The sequence below is a fragment of the Megalobrama amblycephala genome, linkage group LG13, assembly GCF_018812025.1.
Source record: "Megalobrama amblycephala isolate DHTTF-2021 linkage group LG13, ASM1881202v1, whole genome shotgun sequence".
NCBI classification, from domain to species: domain Eukaryota; kingdom Metazoa; phylum Chordata; class Actinopteri; order Cypriniformes; family Xenocyprididae; genus Megalobrama; species Megalobrama amblycephala.
In genome coordinates, this window is record NC_063056.1 from 35030561 (window position 1) to 35053379 (window position 22819).

The window sequence follows — 22819 nt, forward strand, 5'->3', positions numbered from 1 at the left end:
TTCAGTCCCAAATCATTGTAATTGCATGGAAAGCAGTCTTCAAGATATTTTCGTTTGTGCTCTATAGAAGAAAGGAAGTCATACAGGTTTGAAATGACGTGAGGGTGAGTAAATAATGACGGAATTTTTGTATTTGGTTGCCCTGTTCAATCACTCAGATCCTTTTTTCTCATTACATTTCCTGTCCCTCTTTCCTTTATCCTCTCTTTTCAGTGCTCCCACTTTCTCATTCATTACATTTCTCTGTTTTCCTGCACTTTTCCAAAACCCAATCATTAAAAAGTCATTTCTTCTTTCCTTCTTCCTGCACATCATTATGGCTCAGGCTGAAAGCTGATAAACATTTTATCCCAAAGATGTTTGGGTGAGTCACGTCAGCAATGGTCTCTGCGTTTTTGGGACTTTGGGTTTTGTACCACGTTATACCACCAAAGAAAGAAAGAGTGGCAGATCTTCAAGTTGTGTTCTAATCCTCCGTTTAAGCAGTCCGTAAATCCCACAGTCTCTCACCTCTCCCCTCTCCGCTCAAAGGCCAAGTCTCTGTCGTCAACTCGACACACTCCTTGATTCGCCTTGCTTAATATTCCTGTCATGACTATCCAAAGGTAAAAAATGACATTTTCAATTACTATATCCCTTCTTGCTCACGCTTCCTTCTCTTTTTCCTAAGTTTCACTTCATTAATTAAGTGCCCATGTTGTTTCTCCCAATTAGAGCCACAGCTCATTACTGCACTACATCTTTTTCTCTCTCCTGCGAGCATCATCGGTTCTCCCACTATCTCTTTCTCCATCCCTCCTTTTTCCTTCTCTCATTTCAAATCTCAGTGGCTCTCCGAGGCCATTCGATTGTAATGGCTTTTATCGGCAGCAAGGTCCATCATGGCTAAGTACTGCTGCTGTTTTACATAAGCATGTCTCCAAGGGACTGTCCTCTGACCGTTTGACCACTGAACAAGCTGCATATGTGGAGGTGAAGAGTACACACACACACAACATACGTACATTTTCTTTTCTGTGGTGAGGACTTTCTATTGATTATTATTTTTTAATAGTAAGTTAATGAAATTTTCTATCCTCTCACCTTAAATCTAACACTCAAAAACATTTTTGCACTTTTAGATTTCCATTAAAACATTGTTTAGCATGTTTAGGACACTTTTGGCTGCTCCCTAAAATGTAATGGTGCCAACTTGTGTAGGCAAAACCTGAACCACACAGATACAATTAAATAAATACAAAAATGTAGCTACACATTAAAAATCTTCTTAAGTTGTTTTGGTAAAAAAAAAAAAAAAAAGAAAAAAGTATGCACCAAATATATATGCAAATGTAAAAGTTTCCAAACAGACAGAGATAAAGCAGCACAAACAGGCGTACCTGTTGAGCCATGTGGTAAATACACACTTGCATATCAGTCAGCGTAAATTGTGAAATTTCTGAAAAAACAGTCTCCTCCTCCTCTGTCCTTTTGTTTTCCTCATTTCCCTATCTGTCTCACTTCTCTCCATTGCTCTGTTTCCTGATTCATTCTTGTCTTTCTCTCACTTTCCTTCAGTTTATAATCATCATTCTGTTCATATGGGCTGGTTGCTTCTCATTTTGCACTTCATGGTCACTTTAGACATAAAATAAATCAATGGGAAAAATTTGTCAGTGCGAAGCAGCAAGATATTTAGATCAGCCCTCCTCCACCCTTTCGTGTCACTGTGACTGCTGACTCATCATCTCAGTAGTTCTCCCTCATCCTCTATCAGCCTTCAGCAGTCAGCCATATCTCTCTTTTTAGTTGCACTGAGCATGGGATTTCCAGCAGATGAAACCTAAATACGCTGATACCGCTGAGAGTTAACACCAAATCTTGTTCATTTACTCCCACACAAACACATTAAATGGGGAGGTCTGTGTTCTGTGTAGGAAAGGGAACAAAAGAAGGAAGGAAGCAAGGAAGGAAGGAAGGAAGGAACATAGTAAAGGTGAAAAAGATAGGAAGGAAGCGAGGGAGGAGAGGGAGAAGTGAAGCAAGAACAGGATGGATGATGGATGGAAGAAAGGAAGGAACAAGAAAAGGGCAAAGGAAATAACAAAATCAGGGAAGAAAAAGATTAAGAATCCAATGGAAGGAAAGAACATAGGAAGGAAGGAGGAAAGGATAAAAAAGGCAGGAAAAAGAGGATGAGGAAAGGAAGAAAGAAAAGTTGGAAGGTAGAAATGAAGGAAGAAAGGATGAAAAGAAGTGACAAAGAAAGGAATAAAGCAATGAAGGTAAGAAAATAGAGGATAGAATTTTGAAAATAAGAAAAGAAGGGGTGAAAGAATGAAAAAGGAAGAAGAAATAAAGCAATAAGAAAAGAAGAAATGAGGAGAAGGAAAGGTTGGAAGGAAGAAATGAGGGAAGGAAAGAAGAAACAGTAAGGAAGAATGAAAATAAGTGACAAAGAGAAATAAAGGAATGAAGGTAAGAAAAGAAAGGGTGAAATAATGAAAAAGGAGTAAAAATTAAGGAATAAAAGAAATGAAGGAAGGAAAGAACATAGCAAGGGAGAAATGAAAGAAGGCAGAGGGAGGAGGCAAGGAAGAAAGAATAGAAGAAAAACTGAAAGAAAGGGAGGAATAAAAAAGAAGAAAGAAACTAAGGAAGAAAGGAAGGAATGATGTAAGGAATGAACGGAGGAACAGAGGTAGAAAGGAAGGAACGATGGAAGGAAGAAAGGAAGGAAAGGAGGAACAGAGGAAGGCAGAAGGAAAGAAACAAGGAATAAAGTAAGGAAGGACACAAATTAATGAACAGAGGAAAGATAAAAAGAATGGGAACAAAGCAAGGAAGAAATTAAGAAAGGAAGAAAGAAGAAAAAACTAAGGTAGAACAAATGGATGAATGGATGGAAGGAACAAATTAAGGGAGAAAGAAAGGAAAGAAGAAAGAAGGAAGAAACAAAGGAAGAATAAACAGGCAGAGAAAGGGATTCCTGGGACATTCTCTAAAGTGCAGAGGTGTTTCAAAGCTACGAGGCTCACCTACACAGAACCACGGATAGAATGAGCAGAAGAGAGAGGGAGCGAGGGCTAGAAGCGGGATGAAAGATGACATTCCCACCCACCTGCGCTCTCCGAGCTGCCTCGTTAACGTGCGTATTTGATGGCTGTCGTTACCATGCGAAAAAAAGAGGGAAAAAAGAGAAAGAAAGGAGGGAGACCTCTGGGGATCTCATTTCTTGCACTCTTTCAAAATACATCACACATCCTGCAGGTCTACCGACACAGCTGAAGGATGCAGTACACTGAACAGCCACAAGAGGCAGACCTGGGCAAGAGGGGGTTGACTAAAAAAAAAAAAAAAAAAAAAACACCATGGTGGGAGCACAAGATGAGTTTGTCGCATCCAAAGCCAAAGTAAACCACCCCTGTTGCTGCGAGGAACCCACGCTGTTCTCAAACGGCACAGAAAGTGTAGGTGTTTATGCGTATACATATGGAATTGTTTTGTAATTCTGAGTGGTGTGGAAACAGGTTTCATGTGAAAGCCTTAAGACTCTGACATGCAAAAATGTGGACTGTCATATGACCAGGGACACTTGTTTTCTTACCATACACCAGCAGCGTGTAGTGGTCAGCTGCACGGCCGTAATTATTATGCGCCTGACAGAGGTAGGTGCCGTTGTGTGACTGGCTGAGGCGAGACATATGGAGAATGTTGCCCGTTTTCTCCGCCCTCTCAGGAAGAGTGTCGTTCACTCGTGACCACTGGATGTCACGTGGTCTAGAAAAGAAGAAAAGACAGACTGTAAAAAAGACAACGTATTAAAAGGTTAGTTCACTCAAAAATGAAAATTCTGTCATCATTGTCATCATCGTGTTGTTTCAAACCCGTAAGACTTTCCTTCATCTTCGGAACACAAATGAATTTTTTTTTTTTTTATAAAATCGGAGCCAGTTCTGTACTCTCCACTGACAGCTACGGAACTACCACTTTGACGCTTCAAAAAGTTCATAAAGAGGCTGTAATAAAGCCTAAATTTAATCTGGTCAGCATATAAAGAAATTGTGGCAAAACCACTCAGTTCATATTGATTAGTTCTACAATAACTTTCTGAACTTTTTGAAGCATCAGAGTGGTCGCTGAGTAGCGATCAATGGAGAGACAGAAATCACCCATATTTTATTAAAAATATCTTAATTTGTGTTGCGAAGGATGGCAAAAGGATGGCAGAATTTTCATTTTTGGGTGAACTAACCCTTAAATAATCAAGTATTTAACAAAGAAGGAACAAGACATTAAAATAAAAGCTTGAAAAACAAATCTTCTCAGAATAATGAGGCACCAGGGATGAAAGGGAAGAGAAATCTGATGATATAAAAAAAAGATGAAAAAGACATAAAAGGATTGGGGAAAAAATAGAAAAAAAACAATTTTTGGTCTACAATCTAAACCACAGGGAAAAAGTTATTTTAAATGTTTATTTACCTTTATAATAGCTATTATTTTCTCTTTATCTGTGTAAAGGTGATGACACACGGGGCATCTTTTTGAGCAATGTTGACGAGCACTTTCCCACTGAGAATGAGCAACAAATTTATATCTGGACACGTTAGATCGGTCGTGGGCAATTTTTTGAGATCCTCCAATCAGAATGTTAGCAGCCGATCACGTGACCGGTTCAGAGATTTCAGAAAAAATTCAAACAAGATGGCGGTCTCTCAGTAGCAGTGGAGCGGAGAAAAGGAGTGTGAACTTATATCTTTTTACGCTAGTAAGTTGTCATGTATCAACCCAAAACAGGAAATTTACCTCATATATTTCTTAAAATACCAACAACTGTCCAATGTAATGCGTGTAAGCTGTAATTAAGCCAATGTTTTCAGTTAAATATTAAAAAGAAGGGGTCTGTTTTACATCTGTAGTAGTGTAGACTGTAGAGCGTATGGCACGATTGTAGCTTTTGATGCGATTGACGCGGGTTCGAATCCGCCTTTTGCTGAACTCGCTCTTCTCCCTTTTCCTATCACAAATCAGGTCGGAAGGCATTTATTTTTAATAAAAATTAAGAAAATATTTGAAAAGTTGAAAAAAAGTGCCTAACAAGTGTTTATAATAAAGTATTTATTGGGTTGGCAATAGATTTGCTCCTCTGATTAGTTGCTGCCAACTGTCCGTTGCCCTAATTAGTTGCCCTGTGTCTCATCAGGTTGCCTGTTGACGGCAACATTGCTCAAAAAGTTGCAACGTGTATCATGACCTTAAGGCTTGTTGTGTTTCCAGTGGCAAATATGTGTTTTCATTCCTAAAAGATTCAGTGTTTTTGAATGAATGATTCATTGCCTCGCTCATAAAGTCACTGGCTGTATCCGAATAAGCCAACATCCCAACTATATTAGGTGAAAGCAGTATTTGTAAAGAGTAGTACGGACTTAATAAATGTTATTGTAATTCCAGATTACTTTCCTGTTACACACATTCATACTATATAGAACATACTTGGCCACAAAAAAAATTACTTAATCAAAAGAAGTGCCTATTCAAAAAGAATGCAATTTGGATGCTGCCATTTATTTGTTTCACTTCTAAATGGATCAGTGTTTTGAATTACGCAGTTAAAGGACTCATTCAATGACTCACTAATAAAAAGTCATTTACACACACATGCACCTTTATTACCTTTACTACACATTATTGTCTTCATTTTATAAAAGCAATAAGCCACTTAAAGAATTAGTCCACTTTTAAATAAACTTTTCCTGATAATTTACTCACCCCCATGTCATCCAAGATGTCCATGTCTTTCTTTCTTTAGTCGAAAAGAAATTAAAGTTTTTGATGAAAACATTCCAGGATTATTCTCCTTATAGTAGACTTCAATGGGCACCAAACAGTTGAAGGTCAAAATTAGTTTCACTGCAGCTTCAAATTGTTCAAAACGATCCCAGATGAGAAATAAGGGACTTATCTAGTGAAACCATCGCTCATTTTCTGAAAAAAATTGAAAATTATATAAGTTTTAACCAGAAATGCTCTTCTTGAACTAGCTCTCTTCTTCTTCTCTAAAACTTATATAATTTTCAATTTTTTTCAGAAAATGAGCGATGGTTTCACTAGATAAGTCCCTTATTTCTCATCTGGGATCGTGTTGAACAATTTGAAGCTGCAGTGAAACTAATTTTTACCTTCAACTGTTTGGTGCCAATTGAAGTCCACTATAAGGAGAAAAATTCTGGAATGTTTTCATCAAAAACTTTAATTTCTTTTCGACTGAAGAAAGAAAGACATGGACATCTTGGATGACATGGGGGTGAGTAAATTATAAGGACAAGTTTATTTAAAAGTGAACTAATCCTTTAAGATGCATTTATCTTGTTTTGAGGATGTTTGGAGTTTCCTTTTTACTTGAAAATGTATATTTTATATACTCTTACATACTCAGTATTTTACAAAGAAGAGAGAAGTGGAGTATAGCCCTGGAAGATAATACCAGGCAGACAGAGACAAAAGAGCATGAAAGGAGGAGATTACTGAACACACACACACAGCTGCGAGGTGATCCACAGTAGCAGGAGATACATGGAAACTGTAGGGCAAAAAGCCTGAGGCTTCTGTTCTGAGCCCACCGCCTGTGAAACGCCTCATCCCTCATCCACCCCTGGCTGGGATACAAGTCTACGTCATCACGCCGTAATCCCATGGGACACTTTTAATTACAGCCCTCACAGGACTCAGGATACAGGATACAGTACCACACACACATACGGATGAGGCAGCCAAAGCACTGAGGAATAATAAACACACCCCTCCAACAAATGCAGACTGTGTTTAATTGGTGATTAATGTCGGATGAACATGATCGTAATGGCTTTATAACCAAGCAGCACGACGCAGTGTACTGTGAGTTCAGTTACCGTAGAGCAGCATCTGGATCCATCTCTCATCCCTCCCATCAATACACTCATTTATCTCAACCTATCCAGAGAATGGTCTCTCTGTGGGTGGGCAGTCTACTCTCATTTCTCATTACTGCATTCTGTAATCTTCAAACATGCCCCTACAATTAAACATTTACATGTTTCACACTCTCTTTCTCCTCATCGCATAAATCATGTAGCCTTTCGTTTCTCTTTCTCAGCTAAAACCCCTCCGTGCCCATCTTTCTTTCTTTCCCTCACTCAGTCATTCATTCCCCCATTTCGGCGTAAAATGAGTGGCAGCTCAAGCGTTCTCTCTATCTCTCCATCTTTCATTTCTGTAGCGGTGCCTTACGAGGCTCTGGAGAGGTTTAATGGCTTTCTGCTCACAGCCTCTTAGGGAGAAGAGGCTCAGTGACCACAGTTGAGCCAAAGAAAAAAAAGAAAAACAGAGACAAACGTCTTCTGAAGGAAGAAAGTGTTTGTGCTCACAGTGACAGTGGTGAGGTTGACAGAGGGGCACTTTCTCCTTCAGTATAAGTGAAGGGGAAATATCTCGGAATAACTTCATTTCACATTCACCAAAAGTGGCAGGAAAATGTCAAATGCTGGTGAAGGACACTCATGCATCTGCTTTAGAAAAATTGTTGTTTAACGTTCATTAAAGGGTTAGTTCACCCAAAAATGAGAATTCTGTCATTAATTACTCACCCTCGTGTCGTTCCACACCTCTAAGAACTTTGTTCATCTTCGGAACACAAATTAAGGTATTCTCGTCACTTCATAACATTAAGGTTGAACCACTGTAGTCACATGGACTATTTTAATGATGTTTTAGTACTTTTCTGGACCTTGAATAATGTGGTAATTATGTTGCTTTCTCTTGTGGATCAGAAACCTCTCGGATTTCATAAAATATACTTTAATTTGTGTTCCGAAGATGAACGGAGGTCTTACGGGTGTGAAATAAATATATAAATAAAGAAAGAAATAGTGGTATAAATAAAGAAATAGTGGCAGTAATTGTATATATATATATATATAATATATTAGTCATTATACCATTATTATACCATTATTATGCTAAAACAACATCTGAAGGAACAGAAGACAGAGTCAAGGCTGTTCTCCCTTATGCAGGATTGTCTTTGTTCTTAGCCGTTATACTTTATTGGAGCTGGATTCAGATGATCCTCTTTAAGCATTGTGGATTGTTAGAAGATCAAATCTGTTCTTGTGGGACCAGTTCAGATGATTAGTTTTTAAAGCACATGTAGAAACAGAACTCCGCACACACTTCCACATCCATCAAAATCTCCCACACACAAACCAACAGATACATTCAGAAAGAAAAACACACAAACACTCTTGTACACTCACAGTGGGTTGCCGGTAACGGAGCATGTGAGACTGAGGGAGTCTCCCTCTCGGAGGATGCCCTGAGGGGGAATGATTTTCACCGTAGGAGCAACTGCAGAGATAAAGAGAAAGATATAGAGAGGGAATAAAAAAGGAAGTGAGCTCTGTCACAAAGCCTAGTGAGCACCTACTGCCTTCAATGGCAGTACTGTGACTAAGACGGAACCTCATAAGTGACTGGATTGGAACAAATCCTTTACTCACTCGCAACTGAATGTTGCTCTGGAATTACAATTGATTTAGAATCGGCCGATGTGAGAGAAATAATAATTAGAATAAACACACATGAGGATCAACTATTTAAACAATTTTTACACACTATCATTAAAAAGTTTGAATGGTAGCATAAACACTGTTTATTATTGAATTAACGAGATTTTAAATCAAAATTTGCTATTAAAATGCTGTCTACAGATGCAAGTGTCTTGACACATTGCCTGATACAAACTCACTGTGGGTAACAACAGCAATACAATAAAGTTTATTTGAATTCAATTGTCTTTTTTATAGAGTAAAGCCCTTTCTTCTTTTACAGCAACTTTACAAGAGGAGTCCTTGTGTAAAGTTAATATTAGATATTTTTATTGGTTGAAAACGTTCCGCAGTATCATATTTCAAGTGTTTCTGTTAACACTGTGGTGTGATGTCTAATGGAATAGTATTGTCTTCTGGTTCTTTATTATAGCAGGCAAGATGTAACACAAACAAACAAAACTTGTTAGAGGCTTGCCAAGTGCACGTTTAAACAGATGGGGCTTCTGCGAGCTAATATCAACGTTAATCAGTCTAATACGGCGGTAGCCATGGAAACGTGACGGCATTGTTGGCTCACAGTGAACGTCCAGGCTGTAGTGACGAACTCGTTTCTGCCCCACGAGTGCCGGGTGAGACGCCTCACAGCTCAGCGCCGCTCCGTTATCTTTCCTCTCCACGGGGATACGGATAGTGTTGGAAACACTCACTGTCTTTCCGTTCTCCTGCTGAGAGATCACACCTGAACAAAAAGAGAGGGATGGAAAAAATTGAGGGGTTTATAGCAGTCAGTTTGCTCAAATTTTAACAATGTTCACATTTCAGCCAGACATCATTTGCATACCTTTCATACAAAGTATTGCACGCTCACCCTGGTTACTTCAAACAGTACGAATTTGATGCACTGAGCAATACACCTTACACACATTGATTTCACAACCACAGAACAGGCTCTATTATCCTGGTGAGACTATTAAGTTTTAATTTGATGATGAAAACGAAATGACAAGGGACGAGTGAAGGACAGAAAAGTGGTAATGAAACAGACAGGGGGAAGTGCAGGTCGATAGAGAGTGAGGTCATACAGAGTTTACAGAATTGTGATGGTCAAGACTGCCATAATTACAGGTGTCCAACTTGTAAAATTCAATCAGATCTGTCAAACTTATATGCACCAGTTAGAGAAGACTCATTAATTGATAGTAGTTAATTTATTACGTATTATGAACTAAAAAATAAACAACACAGTGCTGCAGCAATGACACATTTTTGGAGGCCAATACCCAGAAACTTCCGTCATCCTGAAGTCTATGTTTTTTAAATGTTTTTTGGTTAAATGGCTGAAATAATGTCTGTGGTTAAAAGGTTAGTTCACCCGAAAATATAATTTCTGACATTAATTACTCAGCCTCATGTCATCTCAAACCCGTAAGACCTTCGATCATCTTCAGAACACAAATTAAGATATTTGTGATGAAATTTGAGGGTTTCTGAACCACACATACATAGGCAGCAACGTCACTGCCCGTTTTGAGGTCCAGAAAGGCAATAAAGACATTGTTAAAATAGTCAACGTGACTACAGTGGTACAACCTTAATGTTATGAAGTGACGAGAATACTTTTTGTGCGCAAAAACAAAACAAAAATAACGACTTTATTTACAAATTGAACTGTTGTCATATACAGCTGATGTAGTAAAAGCAGTTTAATGCTTCCGTGTTTATGTCCGAACGCTGGCTCAGTATTGGCCAATGCCGTACACGCGAGCAGCACGACGTATGCATGTGATGCCGACGCAGGAGCCGGCCAATAATGAGCCGGCATTCTGACGTAGAACACAGACGCGTAGAACTGTGTTTACTACGTGCTTCAGAAACCCTCGGATTTCATCAAAAATATCTTAATTTGTGTTTCGAAGATGAGTGAAGGTCTTATGGGTTTGGGATGACATGAGGGTGAGTACTTCACGACAAAAATTTCATTTTTGAGTGAACTAACACTTTAACATAAAATACATCAGTACATTTTACTTGAAAAAGGTGGTTGCTACAAAATGGCTGAATGGGATTACAGAAGTTGTTGGGTACATTAAACATCATCACACTGAACAGGTAAACTCCTCTACTCACTAGTCTGCTTTCACTGCCTCATTGTGTTTATAATCACACTCTTGCAAACTATTCTAACTCAAACTTTTAAGGGAAATGTTTTTTTAAATAAAGACTGAAAGCACTGTCGGAAGCTTAGTGATGGTGACGCTGAAATCATGCGATCATAGCTTTTTATTTCTGCCAATTGTATTTGGGCTTCAAAATTCATAAACGTTGTGTTGATTTGTGAAGATTATCATGATGAACACAATTAGTATGAATCATAAACTTTTGGTTACAGAGCTTATTTTCTGCAATAATCCAAAAGCCAAAACCAGGGTGATACTAACTTCCGGTTTGGCCTACAAAAAAAATGTCATCACTGCAGTACTCTATACTTTCACAGCATTAATTAATCTAGGTTAATGTTAATTTTCTAATATGGAATTGTTTATTGTTAAATAATGTTAAATAATTATAGTTTATGTAATGTTAATGTTGTTATTTTTTAACTAATCATTCTGTGTTAATATTAATTTATAAATAAAGCATTGTTTATTGTTAATTAATGTTTGTATATAATATATAAATAATGTTAAGCAATGTAAATGTTTTGACCTGAAATGTTAAAAACATACACTACCATTTTTAAGTTTGGGGTCAGTACTGACCCCAAACTTAAAAATGGTAGTGTATATTTTTAACATTTCAGGTCAAATCATTTACATTTTTTTGTTTAATTTTTAATAATATTTCACAATATTTGAAATATAATTACACTGTACCACTATACCACCTGATTTCTGCAGATTTATTTTGAACAGCTCTGAGTGGGCCGTCACGTGTTGTCATCCCGTAATTACGGTAATTACGACATGGTGTGAACGCAGCACTTAGCTCCAACCCTAATCAAAGACACCTGAACAAGCTAATCAAGGTTTTCAGAGTTACAGGTAAGTGAGTTTAATCAGGGTTTGAGCTAAACCGTGAAGTGCAGAGGCCCTCCAGGGCCCGATTTGAGGATTTACCCAATCTCAGAGTTACCACCTCACAATAACATGGCATGAACGCAGCATTGTATAACGCAGGGCTGTTTCAATGTTTGTGTCACTCCTCTTATCTTTGTTTGTGGCATTTCCGACCAGCGTATGTGAGCAGTTTATGGAGTTGTGTGGTTTTGCGTGAGGCTGTTTCCAGACAGGCTGCCAGACTGTGCCCTACTTGGCGAATTAACAGCAAATTTTGTCTGAAACATAAGTTACTTGACTTGTTTATGGAACTCTTACTCATGTGATATCACTTAAATAACCTTAATCAGGCAGACATTTAAATGATTTTCACTGAAGCGCAACAGCGATGGGCTCACAAGTCCAAACTCAAGCTGAGCCCTGTTTTACTGAATCTGTCGCAGGCAGAGAGACCTTTATATTCAAACAACATTGAGAGTGCACCAAGCCTACAATCTCAGCCTGCACTATCCTCTGTTTCTCTGTCTGTGTCTTTGTCATTCTCCTCTTGGAGCCAAAAAAGGAAAGCTGAAACAAAAAGATAGAGCAAATGTGATGGCAGTGAGGAAAAGAAGGGGGAGAGAAAGCAAGAAAATAAGAGGTAGAGTTGACAGAAATGAAAGGAAGACACAGATTGGGGCCACACCTGGATCCAGTTCTGTGTGTGGGGGTGTGTATTTGACAAAAAAAAAAAAAAAAAAAAAAAACGTTCCTCTGCACACATCCGAAGGGACCCAGATGGACAGATGCATTTGAAATTCGATAGAGTGACATAAAGCAATAGAGGGGAAAATGTGCCATTGAGCAAACACATGGGGGAGAGGAGAAAAGCGTATCTTCCAGGCTGCCAGAGAGATTAGTCGAAATGCATGACATTTACCGTGAAGACAGAGAGTCTGACAAAGAGACAAAGCAAATATGCACACATGTTAGGGTTTTTTTAATAATAGTCGATTCTCTTGTGTTTGTACATGTGCTTATATGCTTCTTTCGTGTTTGTAAGTGCATGTATAGTATATAAATGTGGCTGCATTGAATCTGAAATTAATTTGTTACATTTTAAATGAAACTCACCAGCGATCTCTCGGCGGTCTCGAACCCAGCGCAGTGTGGCTGGTGGTTTGCTCCGCGGGGACAAGCATGTGAGTTCCACCTCTCCACCCTCCACTGCCTCTGTCTTCACCTCCACTGTAGGTACCTCTGGTGGCACCACCACCGACAGCGTCGCCACCTGGTGGTGTGTGTCATCGGTGTAGAGCTGGCAAAAGTAGCCGCCCTCATCAGACACACTTACATTAGTCAACGTGATCCGCACCAGCCGCGGTGTGAAAAGAACCATCTGAAAACGGTCGTCTTTCAGTGCTGGAAAAGAGAGAGTAGGGATAAGCAAGGATACGCAGGATACGCAAGTTAAAATTAAATCAAAATTGAACCTATTTACTTTCTAAATGCATCTTTCTGGTCTTATTGTGAGCAATTTCAGTGGTGCATGTTATTGTGAAGAAGAAAATGTGTTATTTTAATTTTTAATCAGAAAGGAGAGACTTTCTCTTTCTCTGAAATGACTTTCCTTTTCTGCTGATGACCAAATAGGCACTTAAGCATTGTTTTAGCAATCTTCTTTCAAGTTTAGTTTCATTCTAGTTTATAATGCCTTCTTTTCACAATGGATAAAATCAAGTCAAGCCTATTACGTAACTAAAATGTGTTGTGGTTGGCAATTCACAGTGAGTTAAGTAATAAAATGGTTTTGTGAAGAGAAAATGGAGAAGGACAAACACTACCAACATTACCATTCAAAAAGTTTTTTTTTTTTTTTTTTTTTATTATTTAAATGAATACTGTTATTCAAGCAAGGATGCATGAAATTGAACAGTGACAGTTAAGAAATATATAATGTTACAAAAGATTTCTATTTCAAATACATGCTGTTCTTTGAACTTTCTATTCATTATGGTCTCCACAAAAATATTAAGCAGCACAACTATTTTCAAAATTGATAATAATAAGAAATGTTTCTGGAGCACCAATCAGAATATTGGAATGATTTCTAAAGAATTTATAAAGAATTCTATTGTAAGTCGATTGCATGTTTTCAGCAAACCCATTTAGTATATCCTGATTGTGCAAGATACATAAATACCACTTTGTTTTTTAACTGTTGATAGCAATTTGATAGCAAAATAAAGAAGTACTATCTTTTAAGTAGCTTCAAAGCAGTTAGTGTAGTAGCTTGTAGTGTTGCTAGTTACTTTATCAAAAGGGAAGCTTGTATCAACTACTTTTAATTACTATTAGTTTGTTGTTTGCAAGCTATAGTTTCAAATTAACTTCAACTGATAGAGAATCACACAATAAAGATCAAAAGAATAGAGCAACATAAAAAGGAGAAGATGAAAAGGAGAAGAAAACAACAGATGAGGATTTTAACTAGCATCTCTCATAGAACAGCTGACACAGAACAACACATAAATACAGAGGGGAAGCAGAAAACGGAGGCATTGAGAACTGGTGTTGAAAATGATTTGAAACCAAGGTGAGAGAAAAATCAATTGTAAGAAAATAATAATAATAATAATAATAATAACAAATAATGATGCCAATTGCATGGTCTGGATGGGCCTTTTTGGGATAAAAATCACACAAACCCGTTTTGTATTGACTGACGCTAAATACTCCTTTTCTCCCTGCTTCCATTTAAAGCTTTTTGTCTGTGGCCGACTGTGCTCTGGAGATGTGACCCTCTGCCATCAGCACTCTCACAGATAGCAGCTCAATGTGCTGGATCCATAAGATGATTACTGCTCTGAATGAACCCAGACATTTCTCAACACCTGGCTGCATTTATCCGTGTTTCTTGCTGGAAAATATGAATGAATATGAGCGAGAACAAGTAAATTAGTGAGCGAATGAGTGAACAAGTGAATGATAAAATTAATGTTTGAATGAATGAACGAGTCAGTGAACGAATCAATGATTCAGTGTTACATTAAATGAGTGATAAGCTGTGTTCAAATCGCCCCCTATACCCTCATTCATTCACTAATATAGTCCACTTGAAGGAGTGAATGAAAACGAGTGAGTGAATTCAAACACTGATTGCGCCGGAAGGGCTGCAACTTTTGCGCAGTTTGTGCTTGCTGTTTAATAATCATTTGAATTTTAGCAAACTGGCAGCTCCAGAAGAATGATGAAAAGATTTAACTTTAACTCTGTCATGGAGACTACCATGTATAAACCTTAATTAAATTAATTAAAAAGTAATTTATACCGGTATGATATTATGCTGTAGCCACATTGGACCAGAGGTTTGGAAAATAGACGGATGGATAATTCAGCCGTGGGCGCCATCTTCTGGTGAGACAACGGAATTCATTTGGCACGACCTCACAGTGCATTGTGGGTATTCTCTAGCCATTGAGCGTACATCGGTTGTACACTCGTTATTGTGGGATTGAATCAGTGCACTCTATAATGTCCACTATGGTTACACCACTACAAACGTCTGTCCCCTCAAATAGTGCCCTATTTAAGGGTATATGGGCGATTTCAGACAGAGTGAGTGATATATTGCAAGTAACTGAAGGCTGGAATACACTACACAACTTTTAAAACACTAGGCATCAGACTCTTGCCGACATTGTAAATGGTTACTTTGTAAATTGCTGTGTGAATGGGACATTTTGAAACTCACACCTGCAAGTAAATGCAGTTGTCAATTCCAAAAACTGACAGTGTGAACGTAGCCGGGATGTGCAGGAGATGAGTCGCAAAGAAAAAATGAGCCAAGCTAATTGAGGCTAATTTGTTACGCATGTTATGTTAACTTACTTTCGTATTGTTATTGTATTTGTACTGCATTTTAAAGCAACACTGGTAGATAGAGGACAGTTTCGGTTTCTATGTCATACACTATGATGTATGTTATAAAACAGGCTCAAAATATCATATGTTTTGATATCCTCCGTCTGGATGGAATCACAGTCTGAAGCTATACAAAATTGGAGTCTGTGCCCATCATACATTACTGATTTTCCGTCAAATCTGTCAACGGCGACTGCCTAAAATCTGCAGACTGGAACAGATTTAGTGAATTAGAGATACATACCGAGTAAGTGAAAGAGTGATACATTGAATGAACGAGTGAGTTAGTGAATAAGTGATAAACTGAATAAGTGAGTGAGTGCTCTTTTGTGACATGTGTATCTACTCACTCGATCCGTGTTATACACAACGGGAGTAAAAGAGCCTCACTAAAGGAGATAAATGCCTTTGCTCACGCTAAATGGCAGGGAAATGTCAATGCATTGTCCAGGCCGCTGTCACCTTTAGTCACGCCTCATTTACATACCCCACAGATCTGGCCAATCTGAAGGAATCTCATGGAAAGGGCACATGCTGATAGGCTATTGTATGCATGACCGCTGAGGGATATTTACACCCTGTTGCCCGCTAAAAGACTGTTATCAGGATTCATTAGTTAGCAAGCAGAGTTTTCATTTGCGTTTCTCTGTACATTTAGACCAGGGCACTCAAGCAGTAAGGGCAGCCTGGAGCTGTCATGAACGCACTGTAGAATCCACCGATATTAAAAGCCTAAAGATTGTAAGCAAAAAGTGTGTCTGGAAATAGTGGTGTGAATGGCTCAGAAGAGGTGTGATTTAGCTCCTACAAAATGGCCCAATTACGTGCACTTATAAAAGCAGAGATCACGGATACTAATTCAGCTTTTAGCTTTTGTGGTCCTTTCTGTTTCTACCCATTTCATTCTTTCTCTCCATTCTCTTTTTCACAGAATTATGTATGCTTTCTGAGTCCTTTTCCAAGGCAAGGGTTACAAAGGCAAGGATGAAAACACATTACATATCATGTAAAACGAGGGTGACAGAGAGTCATCACTTAAAGGATTTCAGATTTGAGCGATAGTGACGGCTGCGATGGAAAAAACAAAGGTTATTACATAAAAGGATCTTTAAAAAGAAATTGAAATAAGGTGTAATCAGTTAAAAAGGATTTCAGAAAGACTGATGGCGCCAGTATAAATATATTCCAAAGATGATAAAAGCTAACTAGCATGAAAAGAGACTGCTCCACTGCTAGCATGAACTCCAAGGTTGTGTTTAACATATTTACCACTTACCAGCGCTAAAAGAGAACCATTAATGGATGAAGTCAATGTCAGAAAAGGAATGCTCAATAAGTTAATTTTGCTACTTGATAAAAATGCAGCAATGGGGAAGAACTTTAATAAAATCACTGACAAACTTTACATGAGCTTTAACAGACCAGCAGTGGATGTGCATTTTAAATATAATATATAGAAATATACACAAGTTTATCTGTGTGATTAGTGATAACTATAAGATGAACTAATTATCTGTTTAGCATTATATAATGCAATAAAGTTTGTTCATGTTATTATGGAAGACCATTTCTGCCTCAAAGTAAAAAATAAAACAGGCAATTATGAAATTGTTTAAAATAAGAAAAAAAAATGCATATGAGAAATAATTTCTTGAAAGTCTAATAGTGAGATATGCATTTGCAATTTGAGAAAGCATTATATAATGCAACAATAAAAGTTCTTTTTATGCAATAAAAGTTTGATATCATGTTACTCATGTGAGATACTAAGTCATAATTTTTAGAAAAAAGTCAAAATTGTGAGATATAAAGTCGCAATTACAAGGAAAATTGAGAGACAGAGATAATTATGAGAAAGTGGCATTGTAAAATATAAATACTTATTTGTTTCCTTGTTATATAAAAACAAATAAATCAAAGTTCTCATCTATGTGCTCAGTGATAACTATAAAATTAACTAATTATCTGTTAAGCATTATTAATTCAATAAATTTAGTTTTACGCAATAAAAGTCTTATATAAGAAAGTCACATTAAGACAAAGATGCAAGAAAGTCAAAATTTTGAAATAAATATGCAATTACGAAATATAAAGCCACGTCGTGAGAAATCAAGTCACAATTGTGACATATAAAGCCGTAATTATGAGAAATAAAGTTGCTATTTTGAGATATAAAGTTCACAATTGTCTGATTTAAAGTAGTTTCTTTGTCGTCTAGTTTCTCCAAATAAATAATATAACACTAATTGGTCCTGTGTTTTCCAACATAACTTTCAAGTCTCAGAGCTAACCCAAAGTAATGGGAGCCGGCACATTAAAATAATTATGCCAAAACAACTTTGTTCAAACACTTTAAGTTATGTTATTTTTTTTTTAAAGATCTTAAAGTAGCTCCGCTCACCTCGTGTTCCATTGAAGAAGAGCGTCTGTCTGCGTGGGTTCTGGATGACCACGATCGAGCCGTCGTAGTTCTGAAGACGACAAGAAATCTGGGCCGTCCCCCCCTCCAGCACGGTCACGTTCTCAGCCTGCACAGCCTGACCCCGCGCTGAAAGACATATGGGTAACAGAGTTAATGCAGAACTCTCAATTGGTGAAAATTAATCATTTATAAAGGTATTTTTGATGGACAGAGGGAGACAAGATGGCACATAGAGCAATTTTAAAGATAGAAATACCTCAGTGACCAATTAACAACTCACTCACGTAACTACCTTTGTGCTTAGAAGTGTGAACTATGCAGAAGAGGAGAAAAAAAGGAAAATAATGAGAGACTGACAGATAGACAGAGGCAGCGAGAGGGAGAAAAAGAAAGAAAAGGGTCCTAATTAAGTGCTGGTAAAACCAATAGCATCGTTATCTTTATCCATTACTGTGGGCTGACACACTTCTCTCTTCCATCTGCTCGATCTGACATCCAGCTCGTGAATGCGCCGGTAATGACGGCTCTTTATCGGGAATGAACTCGGATCAGTCAAACGCAACTAACACAGAACATGTAATGTCACTTTCGGTGCTAAAACTAACACATCTTAGTTGAATGTATTGTCTACTGCATGTTCTGGGTGATGCTAATGTATTGTTGATGTTTATTTTAGCAGTATAGAATAGGTTGAACATGAGGTCATCAGCGCTGGCCTGTGCGAACATGTTGCTGGAACCCACAGCACATCATTAAGAGAGAGAGAGCCTGTCTCTGGTGGTCTGTAATGATTCGCAACCCTGACACCAAGGCACCGCGTTCTTCACCAGAACAGACTCCATATGATGACTTCAGAATGATCACTAGGGTAAAACTGTCATATTGGCTGATTCGCTGAGACCTGTCTCCAACATCTCTCCGCTCACCTAGCTAGGACAGGATGTCTGACATGCTCAGACTGACATGTTACAGACATGCTGCATGACAAGAAGTTTGAATATAGCTCGAGCTTGGAACCAACAGTTGTTCGAGTATTGTGCAGATGACTCATTTCATGCTATAACAAAAAATAATGTGGAGAAGATGAGGGGTATTTCTTTAAAGGGTTAGTTCACCCAAAAATGAAAATGATGTCATTAATTACTCACCCTCATGTCGTTCCACACCCGTAAGACCTTCATTCATCTTCGAAACACGAATTAAGATATTTTTGATGAAATCCGAGGGCTCGGTGAGGCCTCCATTAACAGCAAGATAATTAAGACTTTCAGATGCCCAGAAAGCTACTAAAGACATTTAGGTTCATGTGACTACAGTGGTTCAACCTTAATATTATAAAGCGACGAGAATACTTTTTTGTGCACCACAAAAACGACTTTTCAACAATATCTAGTGATGGGTGATTTCAAAACACTGCTTCATGAAGCTTCGAAGCTTTACAAATCTTTGGTTTCAAATCATTTCAAATCATCAATTTGGTTCGGATCACGTATCAAACTGCCAAAGTCACGTGAACCACTGAAATTTCAAACGCTTATGATGTAACAAAGCCTCGTTTACTGAAATAACGTGACTTTGGCGCTCCGAACCACTGATTCGAAACAAAAGATCCGTAAAGCTTCGAAGCTTCATGAAGCAGTGTTTTGAAATTGCCCATCACTAGATATTGCTGAAAAGTCGATATTTTGTTTTTTTGGTGCACAAAAAGTATTCTCGTCGCTTTAAAATGTTATGCTTGAACCACTGTAGTCACATTATCTGTTTTAAATATGTCTTTAGTAGCTTTCTGGGCATCTGAAAGTGTTAATTATCTTGCTGGCAAAGCAGGCCTCACTGAGCCATCAGATTTTATCAAAAATATCTTAATTTGTGTTCTGAAGATAACCGAAGGTCTTACGGGTGTAGAACAACATGAGGGTGAGTAATTAATGACAGAATTTTCATTTTTGGGTGAACTAACCCTTTAACTATAAGCACTTATGTTCCAGAGATTGATTTTAATTATAACTAACATTTTTCTAGTTTTTTTTTCTTTTTTTCTTTTTTAGTTATATAATTGTCACATTAAAACTGTCTTGGATACTTTTTCCCATGAATTTCTCATTTGATTTTCCATTATTTTATTTAGCTACTTTTCAAAACCCTTTTATGTATATTTTATTTTACCTTCGGAACCTATGGAACTATGGATACTAAATAATATAACCTTAAAAAAGTGAAATAATCATAAATCATCTCAATATTTATTGTGAAAAGATCAATTTTTACACAAATTTCAACTGTCCCTCAGTATCATTTCCACAACAACCAACAATTTTGCCACCAGGCTTGGCACTATCATTAGTAAATGACACAGTACGAACTAAACAAATGAACTCAAAGCTCCCCAACACAATAATGTTAAACGTTAGTTCATCCAAAAATGAAATTTCTACAGTGTAGGAGAATGACAGGGGAGAGAAGAAATTGTTGAATAAAGTCATTATTTTTGTTTTGTTTTTGCGCTCAAAAAGTATTCTCGTCGCTTCATAACATTAAGGTTGAACCACTGTAGTCACGTTGACTATTTTATCAATGCTTTTACTACTTTTCTGGACCTTGAATGTGGTAATTATGTCGCTTTCTATGGGGGATAAAAGAAAACTCTCAGATTTCATCACAAATATCTTAATTTGCATTCCAAAGATGAATGAAGGTCTTACGAGTTTGGAACTACGAGAGGGTGAGTAATTAATGACAGAAATTTCATTTTTGTGTGAACTAACACCACTGCCTCTAAACATTTCATCAGGTCATTGTGGTTATGGAGGACGTCTCAGACAGAAACAATTAGGATTATTAGGAACTTGTGCTGTACGTGATGAGAGCGAAAAGAGACAAAAGTTCAAAAGGGAAATAAAGGAGAGTCTATAAAGGTGTGAGACGGCATCCTTTGTCAACCGTTGGCCCGCTCATCTGGCTTCATTTAAATTTAATCCTGTCAGGCTCTATCCAACTCCGAGTACCCTTGTCTTAAATTCAGCGTGGAGGGAGAGCGGGTTAATAAAACATTGACAGGTGAGGTATTGAGCCGAAATCAAGAGGCAAGAACAGAGAAGAAAAGGAGAGGCAGTGACTGAGAATGTCTTGATATTTTGCACAATTGCCATTGTAATTGTAGCCATTATTATTTCTGTCCTCTGCATCAATATTGTGATTCATATCACGACAATCGGCACTGCCATTGCTATCCCAATTATTATTCTAATGACTGTTATTACTCAGCACTCGGGCGTCCGCAGACTTGGCCGCCATTGTTTTAATGGTTCCTAATTGTTCCAACAGCACTATACATCAAGAGAAGGTCTGTGAATGCATGGAAGGCAATTAAAAACCTAATTCAAACCTAACAGAACTCAAACAAGTGTGGCCAAATTCCCAACAAAAGTAGCTAAATGTGTTTGATTGAGAAGTCAAACAAAACACGGCTAATTGAGCATCCGTTAAATGCACTCTGCCGCACGCCAGCTGTCTCCTCTTCATGTAAATGACCGAAATGAAGGGACGCAAACGGGGAAACAAATGGCACGGAGGGAGGGGAGCGTGCCGTGACGCCAATACGGCATTCGAGAAACTCGCCAACTCGCTGATGGAGGTGGAAAGACATCGAGCGAGATGTAGAGGGAGGCACAGGGCAGGAGAAAGACAGCTGCGGGTTTTGGACACATTCGCAGCTGCCAGGAAAATAGCGGAGGGGCGGTCGAGTCCACTACGCAGGCTTGAGCATTACAACTTGTGTGGGAGTTGTTTACGGTTGTGTCTGCATTGTGGGTACGCAAGTTTATGAGCACTGATGGCCAGGCGAAAAACAACAAGAAACCACAGATGGATTCATCTTGACCCTTTTAGAATCAAACCATAATAAAATACACAACATGCTCATAAATGTATTAAGTGTGAAAGTGAAGTGATCGATAACAGGCAGGTGTACTGATGCAATGAGAAGCAAATAAATAAAGGAGGTTGGAGGTGGGGTGGGGGGTTGTGGAGGAGAACTTCATGATTTGGCCAGATGAGGGCAACGTATCAATGCACAGAAACAGCACTAATCTTTATCCTGAAGGAAAAAAAAGGTAGAATGAGCAAATAAATAATTTATTAAATAAATGAGTTGAAATATAAAAAATATATCATATAAATCATATAATTATAAATTATAAATCATAATTGGATAATAGTGGATAATAATGAACTGTGAATTTATTTTGGATATTAAAGATAAAAGTATTTGTATCTATTTGTTAACTGAGTAATTCATTTGAATTTGTACCATAACAAATTTGTTTTTATTTTGAAATTAAGTAAAGATAGACCCTTGTGGTTCAATAAGTTTACAATAATTAGGGGGTCATTTTACCTGTTTTTAAGGGAAAAGTTCACCCAAAACCCAAACTTGTATGACTTTCTTTCTTCTGTGGAACACAAAAGAAGATATTCTGAAGAATGTCCGAACTGTTTTGTCCCTTCAATGAAAGTCAGTTGGGTCCAATACAACAACTTTGGACCCCATTGAAAATTCTTGCATTGTATGAAAAACACTTAAAAAAATAGTTTTTGTGTTTTTTGTAAAGTCATACAGGTTAGGTGAAGGTGAGTAAACCATGACAGAATCATTTTTGGGTGAACTGTCCCTTTAAAGGAGAACATCTTTCCTCATCTTCCCCTACTAAGAAAGCAGCACTGAATTATGGAGGTGAGTTGAATTTAGTGACTTGGTAGAAGGCCAGATACAGAGCTGGCGTATGAGCAACTACCCTGCTCGAGATTAACTAGCTGAATTACAGCATACAGCGGGCCACCAGACGCCCTCACACACACACCTTAGTCATACA

The 22819-nt window shown here is 37.9% G+C and overlaps 1 protein-coding gene across 4 annotated transcripts in view; it reads right to left on the reverse strand.

Moving 5' to 3' along the window:
- The window catches only part of cadm4 (cell adhesion molecule 4), a 155598-nt gene that overhangs the window by 17746 nt on the left and 115033 nt on the right, over positions 1-22819 (reverse strand). For all 4 annotated transcript variants that reach the window (XM_048154218.1, XM_048154219.1, XM_048154220.1 and 1 more), the window contains exons 2-6: positions 17928-18074; positions 12737-13024; positions 9145-9306; positions 8274-8364; positions 3587-3759 (exon numbers count right to left, since the gene is read on the reverse strand). In XM_048154218.1, the coding sequence (XP_048010175.1) occupies positions 3587-3759; positions 8274-8364; positions 9145-9306; positions 12737-13024; positions 17928-18074 (861 nt within the window). The remainder of the gene's footprint in view (positions 1-3586; positions 3760-8273; positions 8365-9144; positions 9307-12736; positions 13025-17927; positions 18075-22819) is intronic.